This window comes from Trachinotus anak, unplaced genomic scaffold (assembly GCF_046630095.1).
Source record: "Trachinotus anak isolate AG129_WGS33_773 ecotype Australia unplaced genomic scaffold, CSIRO_AGI_Tana_v1 ptg000028l, whole genome shotgun sequence".
Taxonomy (NCBI): domain Eukaryota; kingdom Metazoa; phylum Chordata; class Actinopteri; order Carangiformes; family Carangidae; genus Trachinotus; species Trachinotus anak.
In genome coordinates, this window is record NW_027273879.1 from 9,116,946 (window position 1) to 9,137,900 (window position 20,955).

Genomic DNA, 20,955 nt, shown 5'->3' on the forward strand with positions numbered 1-20,955 from the left:
AGATAAACTCATTTTCATTCTGCTTATGTGTAGTATTTTCACGTATTAGCTCATCATTATTCGAAGCAAATCAAATCCCCTCTGCACAACAACAAAACCACTCATTTTTCTAACTATGTAGTTTTTGTGTGCTACCTGGCCCTTGGTGCGGTTTTCTCGGTCCCTGATGTGCTGGGTGACGATTCTCTCCATCTCCTCTCTCAGCATGGGATACTGAGCCAGCTGTGACCACAAAGAATAGGTAGGTAGGTGGCAAAAAAACCAAACAAACATGCCGATACACAAACTGTCACAAATCTACATTACAGTAAACCACAGAATCACTCATCTCGCTGACCCACAACTCACAGTTCCACCATTACAACAAAATACGTCACAGAAAAACAATCAAACATGTTATGTTGTGAGGACTTTATCCCAGACTTGGCTCTTGTCTCTGCAGATCATGAGCAGCGGGTGGATTCGTGTTCGACTGGATTTTATGCAAAACGATATTTGCTGCCAACATCGAACAAAATGCAAAAGACTAGAGCAAAGTCTGTGATATTGCCACACAAAAAAAGAGACTAAACAATGTTCCTGGCAGAAAATTTTCCCTTTTCCCAGCACACTGTGGGTCTTTTTCCATGAGCTCATTGCAAACCCACGAACGCAGACATTGGTGGGCCTCCAATGTGACACAAACACATTTGGAGAAGTGTGAGGGAAGAAGAAAAATCAAAACCAAAATCACAGCGCAAAACAGAAAAATACACACTGTTTTCTTGCAAGTTACAATGCATCTTTCACGTCTGTCTGGCCATGGTTTTGGGAGTAAGTGGAAATTAACAGGCCTCTGGTTCCCAAGTTGATTTACTGCTTCCAGGTTTGGTCCAACTACAAAGCAAGAGACACCCATAAAGAATAGATGTTTTGTGGGTCACACTTAAAATTAATATCAGTCCAATTTCTGGCATTAAAACGTGTATTGTTAGTGTGTAAGTGTTTAAACAGATTATGATAATTGACCTTTCTGCTGTGGAAATCTGTCAAGCTGTTAATTTCTCCACATGTTGAACTGCAGTCAAGTCATGCACAAGGGCTTTGGATGGTCGAGACTCTGTTAATTGCCTTTACAGAACCAAAAACACAGGAGCAACAGCACGAGGAATGGAGTGTTTTTTTATGCCTCTAATGTTAGTGGCAAACATTAGCATGCCCACATAACTAGCTTACTATCTTCATTTGTAGATTGGCATTACTTCCAAAGTGAAGTAAAGGAGCATAGCCAACCACATAAATTTGTGAGATTTTAAAGTAATTTGTGGCATTGTAGTGACGAAAGGGTAGAAACAAGAAGCCTACTTTTGTTTGCTTCTGTGTCAAATTGAGGATCCATTGTTACGCAAAATATATTATAGCTATCTCTATCTGTTATCAATGTAAACTGCATGTGCTAAAATGGAAAGTCTGAAAAGTGTAGCAACAGTAAGTAACATTTGTGTCATTTTACACTGAATATAAATTTGTCATTTACAACTAGCCATAATACATTATGAGATTCTGTTTGGGACAATTATGTGCATATGATTGATAGAGTAAAAGGTTTTTTTCTAGTTTTGAGTATGTTCTGTTTTCAAAAAGTTAACATCTGGATCACATCAGGCAAGCTCAAGAACAATGTGTAAAAACTCCAGTTTTAGGAAAAGGTTTCAACTTGGTAAACAGTGAGGAATGAGTCATAGATGGCAGCTGTAATTAACAATGTCACCATTGTCCCATTGTCAGAGCACTTCATGGTTTTTCGCACTTTGTAAATCCCACATCAATAATGGAAAACTATGAAATCCATGAAAATAAAACATTTACAAAACAAGACCAAAAATAATGCATGTACTTTATATCAAAGCAACATAATTTATGCTACTGGAAAGGTGCATTGCAACTTGAGGGCAGAAAAGGCTGACACATGTTTAGTGTTTAGTGTCTTAAAAACTGACACAGAAACACAACACTGACAGAAGACAGAAATCTTCTTTTTTTTTTTTTTTTTTTTTTTACAAAAAAAGGCAGCAGGCAGAGACACTCACATTGAGTCAGACTGACATGCAATGCAAAGGAGCAGGGAGGTATAGGGAGGAATGGGAGAGGAAGAGGGCAGAGGAAGACTTCAAACTGACCCCTTTGTGGATTTTCCCAAACACTGTATATTATTATACAGTATCTTTAAATACAGAATGTCTCTGAAAGTAAAATCAAGATAAAAGTGTGACAGAGAAGAGAAATCCAAAGGAGGTCAAAGACCACTCTTTTTTGGTCATTCGCTTTGGGAGGAAGCAGCCGGTACAAAGGGTTAGAGGACGACGGGATGGAGAGGATGAAAGAAAAATAAAAGGAGAAATAAAGAAATGCTCCAAGTACGTCAATTAGTCAGTGAGTGGAACTACACAATCAGTCACTCCACTATATTAAACCATACTGACAAAGACAGAAACAAAATAAGATTTTAACCAAATTAAATCAAACAATTTTTAGACATCATGAGGTCAAATATGAGGAGAAAAATTATCTAACATGCAGTTTGTTAAATTGTCAATATACATAAAGCCAATAACTGACAGAAGACAAATGACAAATAAAGTTGACTTAAAATGCAGGTTATATGGTCACACTAGTTAGATCTAGAGTAAGGTCAGACCGATATCTGCTGGCTCAAGTCTTTCACCACATATTTTTAGGACATATCATGTATTTGCTCTTTTCTGTTGGTTATACTTGCTTTTCATGCATGAAACCTACAGTAGTTTCTAGTTCTATTTTTTTTTTTTTTTTTTTTTTTACACAAATGTTAGGCATTTATTCTGAGTCAGTTTACATAAATTCATTAATTTCAATACATAGATCATGGGGGTGATGCCTGTGTAGATGTAGGGATGGTGATGTCGGCTGATCGGCCCAGAACTTCGGACCAAACTTAAATATCCAACCTATTAACTGTGCAGACATTCAAGGCTCTCAGAGGATGAAATTTATTGATTTTGATGATGGCCTGATTTTTACTTTGGTGCCACCATGTGATGTTGACATTTGGTTTGGTTATCTTGGTTTAGCAGTATCTTTTAGAGATATATAAAGGTAGAAAATACTAATTACGTTATGTATTAAAGTCAACATTTATGGTTTGGTCTACTGTTTTAAGGTGCATTTAAAATCAGATCATAAAAGAGCAAACAAAAAGTTCACATTTGGTTGTTAATCGTCAATCAAGCTTAATTTACTGCAAATCAACAATCATGCAGTTCCACATTAACTAAGAAGATAATCATTGTCTCAATTATGAGAAAAAAATATATGTAACTCTCTATCTAAATCTCTCCAAATCTGAGTCATAAAAAATAAAGGAGTTCAGGCCTGGTTTTATTTTTAATCTCATACATCTCCTAATATCAGTCCAGCCATCGGTCTACCCCTACCTGTGATTAACAGAGATAGTGAAAGTGGCTTGGTTCTCTTTAGCATTTTACCTTTTGACTACACTTTTGAATGGTGAAGGTGAGCTCGCTCACCACCATATCTATACACTTCAGTGTAGGCTCCTTCAGCTTTTGGATCTGCTTTTTCACTATGGCCTCAAAGGCCAGGTCAGGGGTGAACAGCCCCGTCCTGTAGGGATAGGCAGGCGGCACGGGAAAGAGGAGTAAAATAAAAAGAAAGAAGAGAAAAAAGGTGGAGAAAGAGGAGAAGTAGTAAGAGGAGATAAAGGAACAGACAGATGGAGGAAAGTGACGGGGTGAGACAAACAAAAACGGATGATGGCGAAGGAAAGGGACAATACACAGATGAGGCAGGTAAGAAAAATGGAGATGGAAAACAGAAGAAACAACAGATTCAAGATTAAAAAGACAGGGAGAGGTGCGGGTTTGGGGGGATAAACAGCACAGAAGGAAGAAAATGCAAGTGAGACATTTGGTTTCCTCTGAAGCCATTCTAAAACAGGGCAGTGCTGGAGTCTCTCTCTATCAATCAAGAGCAAACAGAGAAGATGAGAGAAAGAGAAGGAAATAGAGAGAGCTCCCAGCCTGCACAACTCCACCAGCCAAAAACTCCAAGCGACGCACCGCAAGACTGCAGCTGTGCACCCCGAAGCTCGGCCAGGACGCCCTCATCCCTTCTGGTGCTGACCCCGGTGTTCTCCACCCATCTCTCCTTCTCCTCTGACTTCCATCAGGATCCTCCTCATAACATTTACTATCCCAGTCCAACCGCTGTTGAAATTGTTTGGTCACACAGGATTAATTTGGATAAAGACTACTGCTCTGTCTCTTGGCCGCACTCACAGGCCTCTGTTGCTGAGAGTGCGGACTCCTGAGGCCTGTTGAAGAGCAGTTAAAACATAATCATCATGGCTCCTGTCTTCTGCAGGTGCACAGCTGCGGTCTCACACACAATAAAGTCTGAACACTGAGATCATCCAATATGGCTGCCAGGTACTCTGAGTGATTCACACATGATTTCCTAAATGTCTTCGTGCACAAGCAAAGGTTCAATACAGTAAGACTATTTCAGTAGAAAACTACTCAAGCAAAAGTATAAAACCAATTCCTCTCCAATTCAGCTCTCTAAAGTTATGGTCATATTTTGTTTACAATAGAATTTGCAGAAAAGCTCAAGAGGGAAAACAGGTTCTAAACAAACACAAGCTGTGTCACAATTCCACACTATGTGGTCACAAAAGTCAGTAAGCGTACTAAAAAACAGTTGATTTTTTTGCACAAAGGAAATGGGAAGACTGCATAAAGTTGCCAAACATTTAGATAAATAGTGGATGGTGGTAAGATAGTTCCAGGAACTTCTTAGAGAACAAAACAGAAGTATTAAATCTTTGGAACCACATTTTTTTTTTTTTGTTTGTTTTTTTTTTTGTTTGTGTTGAAACGGCAGTAGCACTGTAGTCATCTGTGTCCCAGATTCATACCACACACTAATTCATAATAATTCTAAGCAGGTTTTGTGTTGCTTCAGAAAAGTCAGAATGCAGACTAAAAAGATGTTTTTAGTGATGTACACTATTGTCCCACAATGCAGAACAAAATGAACAACAACACAAAAAACAAAACAAAATAACTTTTTTATTTTTTTTTAGCTTTTTCTGTCAGTGGCACTCTATAGCAACAGTTTGACTGATGTCTGAGGGCACTGACACTGCATAATTTCCTGTTAGCATAAAGTTCCTGCGTCATTTTCTTGCATACTGCAAAAAAGTTTATTAGTATGTAGACTGTATGCAGTTAACGTGTAGTATGGATTTGGGCAGTTTGCTTTATGTTTGTCGGTGCTCGTACTGTATTATCTCCTGTCGGTGCTACAGTACACAAATTAATTTTTTTATCAATTGCAAAAACAATGTACTACTGTATTAAAATCTGTATCTTACACATATTGTTAAAATATAGTATGGAACTGGGACACAGCCCAAAATTATCCTCCCGACTGTGTCATAGCTGAGGCTCCGTTATAATTCTTTTTAACTGAACAAGAGGATGAAAAAATACTCAAGTTAAGAGAAATAACACGGGCAATTAGCTACTTTCTAACTTGAGTTATTGGCAGAAACTGACATGTGAAATGTTATTTTATTAAAGTCTTAAATCAGATTCTAAACTAAGGTTCTTAGCATCACTGGCAACCATATTTTGATGACAGCTCAGCCTCCACACTGGTTTTCGTCAGCACAGCTTTCTACCACAGCCAGCCTGTCCAGCCAAATCTGTCCAAAGCAGTACAGTGGGCAGGCAGGCAGGTATACTGCAGCCCACCCTGCCACTCCAGGCGTGGAGTGGCTTGGGAGAGCCAGGTGGTTACAGTAAAAGGGAGTGAACAGCAGAGGGGCTTTGCAGATGAGGGTTGAAAATAAAAAATAAAATAAAAAAGTGCTATCCACCGTTTACTTTTCATCTTTACCTTCTTGGTACACTGCCTAACCGTATTGACTAGCTCAGAAATGACCATGTCCACACATTTGGTGCAAGGCTCTTTAATCTTCCCAATCTGCCTTTTCACAATGGTCTCAAAGGCCATGTCCGGAGTGAAGAGGCCAGTTCTGCCCAGCAGGGAGAGAACCAGCCACAGGGCCAAAAAAAAAAAAAGGAGGATGGTGGAGAGAAAGAAAAGAAAGAAAGAAATAAGGAGGGAGAAGAGTTGGGTAAAGAGAAGAGTGTTAATTGTGAAGAATTACCCTTCATTTTTGAGCTTTTCCCCAAAACATAAGCAAACACAAATTAGACAGAGAGAGGGAAAGGGAATGGAACTATGCAAACAGTCAGAAAGCAACAGATATCAAGTAACATCAAGTTATCGCTCCTTACTTCTCAAATTTCTACAGCAAATATCCAGTCGTTTTCCCTCAAAAGCTGTTAAAAGTTAGTGTGTTAGTGTAAACCAGTGGCTGAATTATCCAATATAGGAATAATTCATATTAATATGAATTACTGTTTTGTCGAAGACCTTTTATCAGAGCACTTGCAGGACTACTTACAAGTACTTACAAGTAGCCAAAATGCTATTAACTCGGAAAATGCATGTCTATAAAATAAGGTTTTTGTCGCTTCAAATCCATGAAGGCAGAAGTAAAACTAAGCCTATCAGTTCGAACTGATTACAAACAGGCTTTAAAAACTTAATGTGTGTTCACACAGAGCCTGCCTTTTTCCTTTTAATGCATATCCATCACCACTTCCAATATCTTTGGGATTAAGGAGCTGTTTGTAAGTTTTGCTATTGCTACATAGCTAGCATTAGCATTAACAGCTGTTTACCAGCCAAGGGGTCATAATACGCCCTCTCAGCAGCGCGACTTCTTCAGGACAGGCTGGACACTACAGTGACCAGGTAGGGGCAAGGTGGCTTGAGCAAGACCGTGCTAGCTGATTAGCAAGCTAACTACAGCGGAAGAAAAGAGGTAATGAGCCAAACAAGAAGGTTTCTTTCCACTGCTGGACAAAGCACTTGACGAGTAAAGGAATGAAGTTTGACGCTTAACTCACAATGTTACCTCTGGACTGGTAAGTAAACAGCTGTTAATGCTAAAGGTGGCTACAGCAAAGCAAAAGCAAAACTTACAAATAGCTCCTTTAAAGGCAACTGGACTGCCACCGTAAAAACTCCCAGCTCAAACTCAACACAAGAAAACATGGCAACTTTGGAAGTGTGTAATAATAATAATAATATAAATGTGCCATCCAAAAATCACTGAGCAAAAGCTCTTTCAAAATAACTGTTAATAAGTTCAGATATTGTACCTTATTTAGTTACAGTATTATGGTCAAATATTAACAATGTTATATCAAAGAGGGTATATTTTAAAAAGGGGTGAATAAAAGGTAAGTTAAGCAACCAAAAGTGCAGGATTTCACCAACCAGAGACAAATAAAATGAGACAAAATGCACATTGAAAGGCCGGAAAAAATAACGCGACCAGGACTCACCTATCTAATCCCAAATTTCCTCTAAGTGTCTAAGTGCACTGATTCCGTTAGTATTCAGCAGAGCACTCAAGCTAAATGTAGAGGTCTTGGTGATTAGATAGGCAATGTCAGTTCGACGCAGCAGAGGTGACTGAGATGGAGAGACAGAGGGAGGTGAAGTATAGAGGAAGGGTGGGAAGGACAGAGGGGAGAGATGGGGGGCAGACGTGCCTGATGCCGTGAATGTTCTTGATGGCGTAGCTGATCTCCTTGCGGAGCTCCTTCTCATCAAACTCCATCTGAAAAAAAAAAAAAAAACAGACAAAAGGGAGGATTAACTATCCAAACTCTTTCTCTCACAGATTCATTTTGATTCCTCCATTCTTTAATTTCTCTACAGATTCCAAAATAATGTCAAATCATGAAATGGCTTCCTAGGTTTATTAATTTTTGTGAATTAATATCTATAGATTTTTTAAAGCACAAGCACATATCCTCTGTCAGATTGTTATTGTATGTATGATACACATTTTGCACACATTGCTTCCTGAGTAGACCACTGCTTCCCAACCTGGGGGCTAGGATTGCCAGGTTGGGAATCACATAATCTGTGGGATGATGTGAAGATTAGGGGAACATTAAAACAACAGTCTGCCTACCAACACTATTTTTTCACGTTTTTTGCACAGATTAAACAAACTAGATACAGCATGTCAACCGTTAAAACCTAAAAATGCTTGTAGGTGATTTTTTTTTTTCTCCTGCTGTTTCCAGTCTTATATAAAGCTACACTGACCTTGTTCTTGCTCCAGCTTCACGCTGAATGGATCAAGTTGTGGTGTCAATGTTCTCATATGACTTTCAGCAACAAAGCAAATAAGCAAATATTTCCCTAAATATTAAAATGATAAGCAGGCTTAACATTTAAGCTACACCAAATTATTTTTTCAGGCTTCCTTTACTTGGGAATTGAAAATGATAAATAAATCAGCTGTAAAAAACAAAAAAAAACAAACCAATATCTCACTTTGGCTGACCTGTATGCAACTAGTGATATGGGTCAGAAAGCAGATTTTAGTTTGAGCTGAAAATGTTGGGAACCACTAGGTTTGAAGACTGTTCTTTTAAATGTCTCTGCTGCTTTTATTTTGAAAACATTAATCATGCTTTTCTCCCAACAGATTTGACTCACATATTCAGCCTAACGCGCTGTAACATTAGAAGCAGGATATATAAACTGATCTACCACGTTCTTGCACAATCTGTTTTTAATTCCAAGTATATTACTTTTATTTACGGCAATGCACCATTCTTTTTCATATTTTCTTTGAAGCATGTATTATAAACACATAAAACATAATGATGAACTGACTTCTAATGCATCTGGCAGGCACTGGGGTTTTCTGTGTTATGAGCCAAGCTTCTGGTTGTAGGAAGCAACCTGCTCTGTCGTCTCGGTGGGAAACCGACTGGGCATTTTTCTGCAGCCTCAGTCATAAACAGAAATTTATATATCCTCAGAGGGAGGGTGAGAGAGGACAAAGGAGAGGGCTGGATGAAAGGAGGGAGAGGAAAGAAGGAAAGGGCAATGGCTAAGAGAGAAAATGAAAAAGGGATCAAATATGTAAAGGGGGTCAGGGTGAGGTAAAAGACAGAGAAACCGGCAGGAGAAGGTGGGTGAAGGGAGGACAGGCTCTGGGGGAAGATAATGTGAGCAGAGAGGATGTGGGGGGAGGGATGAAACAAGGATGCATGTGGTGATGGAGTAAGACAAGCAGTGAAGAAGATGAGGTGAGGGGAGAGAGAGAGAAGACACAGCAATGGGGGAGGTAGCTGTTAGACTGGAGAGGTAGGAAAGAGGAGTGTTTGAGTCAAAAAAAAAAAACCCAAATCAGACTCCCGAGGGAGGACTCCTCTGTTTCTGAGGCTGGAAAAGGACTGTGAGGAGGGAGCAACTTAGTGATGTTAAGAAACTCAGATCGATACTTGACATAAAGCAAAGAGGCTACCTCATGCATGTACTATTCATCACTACATTTGTACCTATTACTTATGTATTCTTTAGGAATGTGTTGTTATATCAAGAAGTCAAAAAATTCACTGATCTGAATTGAGAAAGAGAGAGTAAACAAGAGTAAGAATCAACAGCCACACAAGCAGCTCCGAGTACAGCTGAGGCTGATGGGAATGTCTGTTTGAGTATTGAATACTGACCAAATTAAAAATGTTAATTACTGTTTACTGTAACTATCCAGAAATGTGTATATAGAATACAGGGGTTGGACACAATTTCATGCTAATTCCTGCGATATGTTTGAGATGGTAGATAAATGAGTTAGTTACAATATGATAATAATATTGTAACACCAAGATTTCTAACCAGGGCTTTTTATCTTTATAGTTCTGGTATGAAGCTGAGCAAGAACTTTACATCTTTTCCTCTTGTTGATTTTCTGTTGAAGCAAATTTAGTTTCATGCAGCTGTTTATTTATTCTGAGTATTGGCATAGTGAGTCTAAAGGCCGATTGCATGTGTGTTCTGTTTATTTTCCATCCTTTGACCCAATCTTGTTTTAAACGGTCTCACACACTGTTTTCTTTTTTTTCTTTTTTTCTTTTTTTTTTACTTTTTTATGTTGTGCAGCCAAATACAACAAACAAAGGAGTGTTTCCTCTTGCTGTCAGGAGGTCACCATCATGTCCCTTAGTGTGTGCATGCAGACCCCCAATTATAGTGTGAAGAGAAGCGTGTCCGTGACCTTGCAGCTCCCTTTAGCCTTTTTTGCAAACTGAGTATTGCTAAGTGATCTTTTGTGATTATTAGACTTCAAAACCAGATTTCCCTGATTCAATTAATTTCAGTCAGGGATAATAAAACAAATAAACAAAATCTGGCACATAAACACAAAATCTGGCATACACACACCTTGACCAGTTCAAAGGGGAAGCGTTCATGGAAGATGCGATTGATCCTGGCACCACCTGACAGCTCTGCTGTGTCAATCTGATCCCCAGAGCCCTCTATGCACTTCTCAAAATCCACAGAGAACTGCTGTACCATCCTGCAGGAAGGCAGAGACACAGATATCAATAAATCCATTGATCTGCATCTATCTAACTGTCTGTGTATCTACTCACTGGAGCAGAGCCTTGGTCTTGCGAGACGGATCGTCAGGTCTGAAGTTCTTGTACTCCTCCACCTCCTTCTCTATGGAGAGAAGCTGACTCTGCAACTTGGCTCGCAGAGCTGGCAGGGTGTCTCGGATGTGGTTGGTCAGTTGCTGTGCAGATCAAAGGTCAGAGTTAGACAGAGTTAGTCAGAAGTAAACCTGATGTTGCAATGGAAAAAACATAATCTATGAATGGATGAACCACAGACACTCTTTCTTTATTGCTCTTCTACACACCTGATTGAGGACTTTCTGGAGGTAGGGAGTGCCCATACGGTCTGCCAGGTGTCTGTACGCAGGATGGGAGAGGAAGAACTTCCTCTCAGCAGCCATAGCAGCATTAATATCCTTCTTTCCATCTATGTCCTTCTGGCTCCTGTTCACCACACCGATGTAACCTGGACACAACAGAAGAGGGTTCCACTGACATTTACAACACAGTCTGGACCACAGTGAGATTTGCAGAAAACTAGATCCAACTCTTCTTTTATCACTTCCTGGAATTTCAGAGAGCAGACTAGAACAGACTTAATGTTTGCCTGGAAGATTAGAGCAAACTGGGATTGTGCTAGACACTTATCTGCTAAATAATGAACTGATTTTGAACAGCCAAACCCAGAATGAAAAACCCCTCCAGTAGTCGACCACTTATAAACAGTGTTTAGCTGTGTAAAACCACATTTTATGAGATATGGAATTGAAGAAAAGAATATAGATGAAGGAGGAGTGGAGGAGAGGAATGCAGGAAAGAAGAGGGAATTACACTAATAAATATCTGCATGTGTGTGTCTTTCGGTTTTTGAATCAGACAGAGAAGAAGAAAAAGCAGAAACAACCCAAGCAGAGTTCAGGTCACATGGATCCCATTTCACCTCCAGTTAAGTTTTCTCATGCATCACTCAGTTAAAGACTGTTTCATGCTCTATAACTAATGCAACTGTGAGCCAGCAGCCTTGTAAATGTGAACACATCCATGGCATTAGACAGAGAGAGACAGGGAGAAGGGGGGGGGGGCATAGAAAAAACAAAGGACATGGAAAATATTCAGAAGCACATGCCTGGGTCCTAACCAAGTGCAAATGGAAAAGAAAAGCACCACATCAGCACATTGCAATAAAGGGCAAGCCGCAAGATACATGCAAGCTCTTTTCCAAGACAGTTATTTTTCTTCATCCTTTCTGTATCTCTTCTGATTTCTCACTCAGTTCTCTTTTATTATACCCTCCCTCCCTCCCTTCCTTCTTCTGTTTCTTTTTTTTTCACAGCTTTGAGTACAACTGCCTTATTACCACAAGAGGGAAACAGTGTGTCACTGCAAATAGAAAAGCGGCAGTGTCCGTGAGTCAGGGTGTGTGAAAACGTGTGTGCTCACCTCTCCTGAGTGGAAGCAGCTTATTCTCCAGGATTTCTTTAGCATCTGTCCCCTCGTCCATCAGGTCCAGTTTGGTGACCACACCAATGGTCCTCATACCTACATGCAGACACACACACGCCAAAATGATGAGGTGAAAACTAAACTAATACTCTAAGATTGTATTATTCTATATGTTGTCTTAAGGATTATTCTGTGTAACCAGCATTTAAAAGTTAATGCTGATCGAGGCAGAGCTAATTTATCTTCTTTATATACTTTCTTAATTTAATCTCTAAAAAGACATATTTTATAAGGTGATCATATGTTTTGGATGCAAAAAAAAGTACAACATTTCCCTGCAATATGGTGAAGAAGAAGTAAAACGTAACTTACCCTGAGGGTCGACCTCTTTGGCAATCTTTAAAGCATCAGAGTTGGCCAGATCAGAGTTGGCCGGGGAGACGGCCAGCATCAGACAGTTCTCCTTGGTGACAAACTGCATCAGCATTTCTCTGATCTGGAACTCAATGTCTGCAGGTTGGTCACCCACCGGCACCTTGGTCATCCCCGGCAGATCCACCAGGGTCAGGTTCAGCACTGTGAGGAGAAAAAGGAACACAGGAACTAAGTGAAAACTAAACAAACTACAACTACAAATTGCATTGCTGCCAAATGAGGATGTGCAGACTGGATGAAAATTTTCATTCTATACAACTGTAAAAGAAGTTGCAAGTCACGCCAAACTAGTGTCTGTGTGTGTAAGCCTCACCATGAGGAGAATAGACACGCAAGTTGATGGGAACTGGGGAGATGCCCTTGTTGGCCCCAGTGATGCGGTCAGTCTCTGCCTCAATCTCCTGCCGGACCTCATCAAAATCTGTGAACTTTTTGCCCTTACAGTGGAGAAACTCTGCGTACTCTATGAGAAACAGTGAAAGGAAACACATTCATGAAAGTGAAATTGCGGAAAAAGGGGAATGGAGATTAGAATATTAAGACAATATATTCAAAACCAATGAAATATTGAGACTGGAAGAGTGGAGGAGGAATGTTTACACTCTGTCGCTCTCTGTCTCCTCCTTCTCCTGGGGCCGTTATGTCATTCACATTTCAAATACAAACACCAGAATGACGGAAGAAAGGAAACAGGGACAGCTCTTTCTGTGTGACTTAAAAGGACAGGATAAAGAATGGATATAGCTCTGAAGCTATGAAAATAAAAGAGTTAGCCCTAGTAGCAATAAATCAACCACAGCTGAACTTGCTATGTACACATAAAGATGTTGAACATTGAAATCAATCCAGCAGTGCCTCAAGATGCAATGTGGTTAATGGCCACTAGAGGCTGGCTTCAACCAAACTCCCACTCAATTTAAGGGAAAATCTCTCCTCTCTCATGTTATTAAGGCTTTCAAAGTGTCAAGCTAAAATACAAGCTTCATGCTCCTTCAACAACCTCTGGGTGACCTCACAGACACACTTCTGTGTATTTTCCATGGTCAGTTGACAGCTCCTGGGGCTGCATCAGCTCATGGACAATAAATCTGTAACACCAAGCTGCAAATCACCCACAGATATTAAATGTCAGGAACGAGACAAGTGGATGAAACCTCTCGTACAAATGGTGAGATTATCTGTAAGTGAAACTAAAGTAAGTTCAGCTTTCACTTAGCATTAAATACATATCCCATGACCTGGAAGACAAGATGTTTTTACCTGTGGGACAGTTCATCAGCTGCAGAACCAAAGGACGACGAGTCACAATGCCGGAACCGCGAGGAAGGAAGTCCCTGTAACACAACAGACACGCAACAAGGACAGTGGTCAGATAAAAACAATGTGCAGGGACTAACAGAAATTAAAGAAGAACTATATGTCAATCTCTAAAATGATATCGAAAATACAATCACTAAATACAAATAAACCTAGTGAGGAAATGAGAAACAGAGACATTAACAAAATGAATCATGAAACGACAAAAAGACAAAAGAGCAAGAATCAGTGATCATGAATCAGCATCCTGAGGCTTTGTGAAGAAGTCAGCGTTATTCCCTCTGTGCCAGGAGCAAGTGTGAACGTGTGCTTATGTGTGATGTGTGTGTTTGTGTGCGCAGCGCAGTGCTAAATAACAACAAATCCTCACACAACAGCTGCGGTCTCACCAGGCTAAATGTTTGTTTCATTTACTGCAGTGCCGTCTCTACAGGTAGCACAACACGAAAATAAAAAATGGTTACAAATTATGGCCAAAAAATATTACAGTCTGAACACCTTTTTTCTCAAGTGATATACCTCTACTATACATTGAAATAGACCTATAAAATACAGTGAAAGTGAGAAAATGAAAGTGAGTTACGAAATAATTTTTTGGGCTATATTATTGACTATATTATTGACTAGTCAACTAGTTTTCTGCTCTATTAATAAAGTTTAGACTCATATTGATATTGCATTCATACAGATAATCTTTACTGCATCATTTCTTGTCTGTATATTAAAAATATCATTAATAAAGCGATACATGCATCAGTGTTGTTACAATTCACTGTCAGTAGTTATAAAAATTACTTGAATTGTGACCATATTTCACACTGAATGACAGTGAAAATGTGCATCAGAGACATTTAAAGCTTCATATATTTGCTTAACAAGTTTAATAAAATAAAAGTTAATAAACAAAGGTAAAACAGACAGAATTGACTTTTTATTTATTTATTTTTTACCCCTAATGTCCATCAGCTTTGTGAGATTAAAACTGTGTTTTAATGCTTGTCCGTAAAAAGAGAGTTGGCTTTTTTTCAGCAGCAGCAAGATGGAAAAATCACCAAATGTTGCAGAGGAACAATTTCACAGCTCAGTAACACTAACAGTTCACAAGCGAATAAAAACACAAGTAAAAAGCTACAAAACCGAGCACATGCGGCCACTGGCATTAGCCCCCTCAGCAGTGTCTCCTAAATTTCTGGTGTTAGCCAGTGTTGTATCATTTACAGTGTTCTCCTGGCGATTTCACGTCTAGTCTTTTTTCTGGTAATTCTACGACAGAAAATAATAATAAAAATAACACAACTCCTAAAGCACTATGTATCCTGTAATTTGGGATATTCTCTCTTCTATTTTCTTTATAGTGCAGATTAATGTGCTTCCCATCTGTTATCCTGGTGTATCTGAAGTGAGCAGTGAGTGTTATGGAGAGCCATGTGTTGTACAGATGACCTCCTTCCAACCTGTCTTTTATACTTTCTTATGCACAAGATGCTGATTTCTTTGGGGGGGTGTTCAGCTCCTTATGCAACATCAGCCTCAGATCGCCACTGGCAGTGTGTGTGTGCTCCTCAACCAGCTGACGCGACACTTCTCACTTCTCTACAGTTCAAGCATATTTTGCGTTCTTTACAGGTCGGTAACAAAATGTTTATTAAAGCAAGCAGATGAAGTACTGCAAACCTGTTTTCATAAATATTCTGTTTTCAGTGATAAATTATAATATAAAGACTGAGAAGATTTAAAATGTTTTTACACTAAAGAACGCAAAGTTAAAAAAAATGATCCAGTATCTAATGAGGGAACTCAACAGTAATCAGCTGAACGACATGAATAAGAAATAGTCGAGGACTCTGTCTGAACCTGAAGCAAAACCGGAGGCAGTTTGGATACATGAGTCATGAGCTGAGAGTTAATCAGGGCTGAGCTGCTTCTGCTTCAAAATCATGACCTAACAAGGAAAAGCAATATCAGCAATTAGACGTTAAACGGGGGGAATCATGTTTAACAAAGAGTGCAGGTTAACATGTGAGGAATTATCATTCACTATGTCTATATTGTTGTTTGCTGTTTCCTGTAGCTGTGCACATCATAAAACAGTTGTGAGTAATGGTTACAGTAGTTGCAAGTTTTGATCATGTGCAGAAGCAGCTGTATTATATAGTATGCTAATTCTGACCTTATTCAGGGATTCGGTATCGCCATTAAATAAAAATTTTTTGTGAATTCCATCTGAAAATTCAGTGTTTCTAAATTCATTAATTCATTCCAATCAGTTACACCCAATGAGATATACAGATTTTTAATTTGGGAGAACGAGCACACTGGTATCTGTACGAGGTTGGGAGTGAAAAAGTCAGACAGGACCCTCCCCACCCGTCTTATGTTTGAACCTAAACATCTTCATCTGTGTAATATTCTAAATCACAGTATAACCTGAGTCCATGAGTGGTAATTTGCATCAAAAACAGGCAATAAAAGGCCATTCCATCAATCAAAAACAACTCATTCATGAATGTGACAAAAGATTATGAACTTCTGTCAAAGGAAGCCTTTCTGAAAGATTGTGGTGAGTGTTATAATCTCATAAAACTGCAGGCTGCTGAGTTCAGTCTTTCTTAATCCTTTTCTAACCTGCAGAATGTCACTTAGTGCAAAGGGGAGAATATGACAGACAGACTGCGCGGGTGTTGCCACAGGACTGACAATACATGTACATCATGCTGCAGCTAATGTTTGCTTATCACCAACACCTGCTTCTCTGGATACAACAGCAGCAGGAGGCTTGATTTGTGAATATTGTTTCAGTGTCTGTTGTCATACTGCAGCCTTGTACAACAAAGGAAACCCTGCTCTCTGTTGGCATATACGACTGTCTGTCCATCTGCTGGTCTACCTGCCTGCCAGTGTGTGTGTGTGTGTGTGTGTGTGTGTGTGTGTGTGTGTGGTGTGTGTGGCTATCCCTTTCTCCCACTTGGACGGGTTTTTCAAGGGGACAGATGGCCTTAACTGCAGGTCTTCCTCGCACTCCTCCTCCTCCTCCTCCTCCTCCTCCCCTCAAACTGCCACCACAAGGAGAAGCCAGAGACAGAAGCGCACACACACACACACACACACACACACATCTCCTTGTTTTACTATATTTGTGGAGACTGTCATTAACATAATGCATTCCATAGACCCTTACCTTCACCTTAACATAAGATTTTTAAGCCTCCACCAGCCATTTAAACATGTGGTCAAGCATTTTGATCCCCACAGAGCTGTCAGACCCCACATGTATAGTGGACTCTTGGAGTTCTGACCCCATGACAGGCTTTAGTAAAACAAGTCCACACACACACACACACACACACACACACAAATAGAGACTCAGACACCTTTTTCAGTTTTTTTTTTGATACTGTAGATATATTACATATCCAACAAATCAGGGTATCTCATCACATCGATGCCATAATCATAAAGAAAACACAACATTGCTGGAAAGTAGTTCTGCAACCACAAATGGCCTAAGATATCCAGAAATATTTACGGATAGCCATAAACAATATGGCAAAATCTCTGAAGGTTGACAAATTTATACCATCTCATGTTATATATCATCATATAAACCCAATCCTATCTTACTGAATCGTGAAATAGGTATATATTGTTGCCAGTTATACTGTGCTTTTAGATGGACGCTGGCTGCTGAGAGCACTTATCGGTAACTGCTTGATTTAACCTTAAAATTTATCTTCGAGAGTCTGTCTTCCTGTTGCAAAAATATCTCCATTTGCTCCTTTTCTTTTTTTTTAATTCAGCCCTATCGTCTGCATCTCTCCTGTCTGGGGACTGGGGGGGGGGGGGGGGGGGGGGGGGGGGGGGTGAGTGACATTTTGGCCAGTCCTCACTTTTTGAGACACCTTAAAATCACATTTTGAGGCTTAAGACTTAGTTTTAGAATTATGGTTAGAATTAGGTTTAGGTTAAGGTTAGGGTCAGGGTTACGGTTAGGCACTCAGTTGTGATGGTTAAGGTTAGGGTAAGGGGCTAGGGAATGAATTATGTCAATGAGTGTCCTCACAAAGATAGAAGTACAAGTATGTGTGTGTGTGTGTGTGTGTGTGTGTGTGTGTGTAGGAGTGTTGGGGGTGGGCATATATACTCACTATCACTGTTGCAGAGTCACAGCTGATTAACCAGATTAATTGAATTGATTTCTTTCATAGCACCACAAAAATCAGCTGAATTATTTTACAGCCAATGAATATTTATTGAAACATGGAGAAACCTATGAGGGCTGCTCCTCATTTACAGTGATGTCGAGTAAGAATTTAATTGACTTAATAAAATGGAACAAACATTTAGCCAATGATTCATTGATTCATTCATTCTCTGTCATTTACCGTAGTGCGCACACACACACACGTCTAGTGGGTGCCAGCTGCTGTGGAGAGGTGAGTCATTGCTTCTTTGTTTAAAACTGTACACATTCAGTGGTGTACAAAACACACACACACACACACACACACACACACACACACACACACATACATACACAACATATTCACTCAAGCAGACTTTACAGTTTTTATCTGTACAAAAGAGCTTCACGTCCACAACATTACATTTTAGAGTGTATTTTCAAGCCTTACAAGTTTTTTATACTGCATATTTTTCTCATTATTGGTTTTGTGACTCTCTGCTGGAGCATATCATCTATATAAATACTATAATAATGTCAGAACAATTAATAGTAGTATTTTTACTTTAGAAATTAAAAAAAAGTTGCCATTCAATCATTACGTGACCACAGTTGTCCAGATTGGGGTGAGTGGGATGTGTGGGTTCATCCTGTTGTTGTTGTTGTTTTCTTTGTGTTGTGTGTGTTGTTTGCATTTATCTTTCTTTGGGCTACGTGTATGTTTGCTTTAGAAGAAAGTGTGTAAGTATTTCATTGTTATTCAGTGTCAACTTTTTTTGAATTTGCTCAGTTCTCCCAGTGAGAATATGACTGTCACAACAAAAAAATCAGCTGTAGAATTTGATTCTCTTATAAATGTTATATCGTAGCTCCCTATCAGACCTTGCACTTATTCAAATAACTGCTCTCTTTGTGTGCGTCACATCACTTCCGATTCCCAGACACAGTCAGACACTGAGCTGTGTCTAATCCTGCTCTAATGCGTGCTGCAATAATAACAACCCTGACAGTCGTGAACCAGCACAGACAGGCCATTTTCCTTCCCGGCATCGTTTAGGTCTTAGAAGGATGAGACTGCTTTTTGGTGATGAACAGTGCACACGCACACACACACACACACACACACACACACGTACACACACACGTTACTGTCAAGCTCAGAGGTAGATGGAGCCAATGAAATGGGTGGATGTAGGATTCCAGATTAAACTAGAGCCAATGGGAGAATGCATTGTTGGTGAGCTGCAATCCAAACACAGATTAGTTGTAATCCTCTGTAACAGTACCAGAACAAATGATGTCCTCTCTTCCTCTGTTTCCCACTAACTGCTTTCTCACTCTACCTGTGCCATTCAACGGCCGATTCATGAAAATAATAGTCAGTCGAGCCTGTTCTGAGACAGTTCAGAAACTACCTACTTACTGTATTTATTTGTTTACCAACACCTTTCTTTATCCGTTTTTTAGACAGAACCAGGACATCTAGTGTTAGTTACATATTTCAGAGGCATTTGAAAGAACAGATAACACATTAATGATTTGAAAAATTGTCAAAGATTCATTTGAACCAAGATGAAGCCAGGATAAACGATCAATAAATTATTGGAAATTATTCTTCATTGGTTTTTTAATCGCCTGCTTTTTAGTTAACAAATTTCACACTATCCATGTCCAGCTGACCTGCTGCTCTTGATTATGCAATGAATTGGACTTGAAAAAAACCTGAGATGTACCAACTGAACATTGGCCCTATAATAAGTAACAAATTCTACAGTCCTTTCCAGAAATCTTGCTGGCAATTTACAATTAGATAGGAAACTGGGGAACCTGTATGACCAGTAAAATAAAGTGTTACCACAACAGTTCAATATTTATTTGAAAAAAAAAAGACACAAAATCCTTCAGAAATCTAATCACGCCTCACAAGTTCAGAGAAGCACCGAAAAAAATCGCAACAACAAATCACATTAGACATTATCTATGCTTGATAGTCTATCCTGTCCATTTTTAAGTCATTAAAGCACTAGCCGTCACTGTGTTTCTATTCACTCCCTCCTCCTTAGGCTTTCATTTGAAAAGAATAAATGGAGCTACAGTACACTGTCCTTGTCTTTCACATGAGTGAAGCTGCTGCTACTCATCCAAACGCTTCCAGCCTTCACTGTGTTATGTAATGCATGAAACCAGCTATATATCATAAAGTTAATCTCTGTGTGGAGGTTGGAATAGTGATGGCAGCCGGGGGAGAGAACCGTCTGCCCTGTGTTTTTATGTTCCCGGGTTGTGCTGGTGCCAGCAGCATTCACTTGATAACAAAGTGCTTCACCCAGCGGAGCTGCGCACCATGCAGCAACAACATCCTCCTGGGTTTGAGAACAATCCAGGAAAACGACCTCTCTGCTCATGTCTCCTTTTGCATGTCCCTATCAGCTGTAAAACTGACCTCATAATAATTCGAAATGCGTTTAATGAATTCCAGTCTAATAATTTCTGCTGTTGTTTCTATAATCCACCACAGTGACAGTAAACTGAAGTATCATTCATTCTTCTGTGACGATATGAATATTACATATAAAAAGCCACTTTCAGTGTTTGTTGTGTTTTTGGGAGAAGCAGCTGTGGTGCCGATTTGGTTGTTTTTGAAAGAGCTGTCCGTGGTGCTGAAACTACTGTCAGCCAGGTCTCTGTAAACATTATCTCTGCTGACTGTGCTGTCTACTGGGCTAAGCAGCGCATTAAATGATTAATATGTTGCATGATTAATTCAATGTGCTGATTTTTAGCTTTTTCTGAAACTCATGTGTGTCTGGTGGCACTTTGTTGTTGTTTTCTGTGACAGCCTTTCACACAGCATTATAAGTAGCTTTGTACCCGACCTTTGTTTCTAGTGTCTACTCAAATACAAATCCATTTAATAAAACATTTTCTGCACAATTTTGGTATAAATACTTAGAAATAATTATAAAACTGAAATGCTTCTGACCCGTTTTCAGAGTCAGGATAGTGGAGCACATTGGTAAACACTATATGATTTAA

General features: G+C 39.5%; 1 protein-coding gene and 1 long non-coding RNA gene across 13 annotated transcripts in view; one reads left to right on the forward strand and one right to left on the reverse strand.

Moving 5' to 3' along the window:
• dnm1a (dynamin 1a) overlaps nt 1-20,955 on the reverse strand; it is a 54,285-nt gene that overhangs the window by 28,300 nt on the left and 5,030 nt on the right. For 9 of the 12 annotated variants that reach the window (XM_071465643.1, XM_071465640.1, XM_071465646.1 and 6 more), the window contains exons 2-11: nt 13,683-13,756; nt 12,736-12,885; nt 12,360-12,563; nt 11,985-12,083; nt 10,850-11,010; nt 10,581-10,723; nt 10,369-10,504; nt 7,674-7,741; nt 5,941-6,079; nt 136-222 (exon numbers count right to left, since the gene is read on the reverse strand). In XM_071465643.1, the coding sequence (XP_071321744.1) occupies nt 136-222; nt 5,941-6,079; nt 7,674-7,741; nt 10,369-10,504; nt 10,581-10,723; nt 10,850-11,010; nt 11,985-12,083; nt 12,360-12,563; nt 12,736-12,885; nt 13,683-13,756 (1,261 nt within the window). Of the gene's footprint in view, nt 1-135; nt 223-3,503; nt 3,643-5,940; nt 6,080-7,673; nt 7,742-10,368; nt 10,505-10,580; nt 10,724-10,849; nt 11,011-11,984; nt 12,084-12,359; nt 12,564-12,735; nt 12,886-13,682; nt 13,757-20,955 lie in introns of all 12 variants that reach the window. The other 3 variants (XM_071465645.1, XM_071465638.1, XM_071465641.1) reach the window with 1 other exon arrangement.
• On the forward strand, nt 6,912-11,955 carry LOC139611207 (uncharacterized). The gene is made up of 3 exons (XR_011686277.1): nt 6,912-7,040; nt 10,589-10,738; nt 11,421-11,955. It is a non-coding gene; the product is annotated as an uncharacterized lncRNA (long non-coding RNA).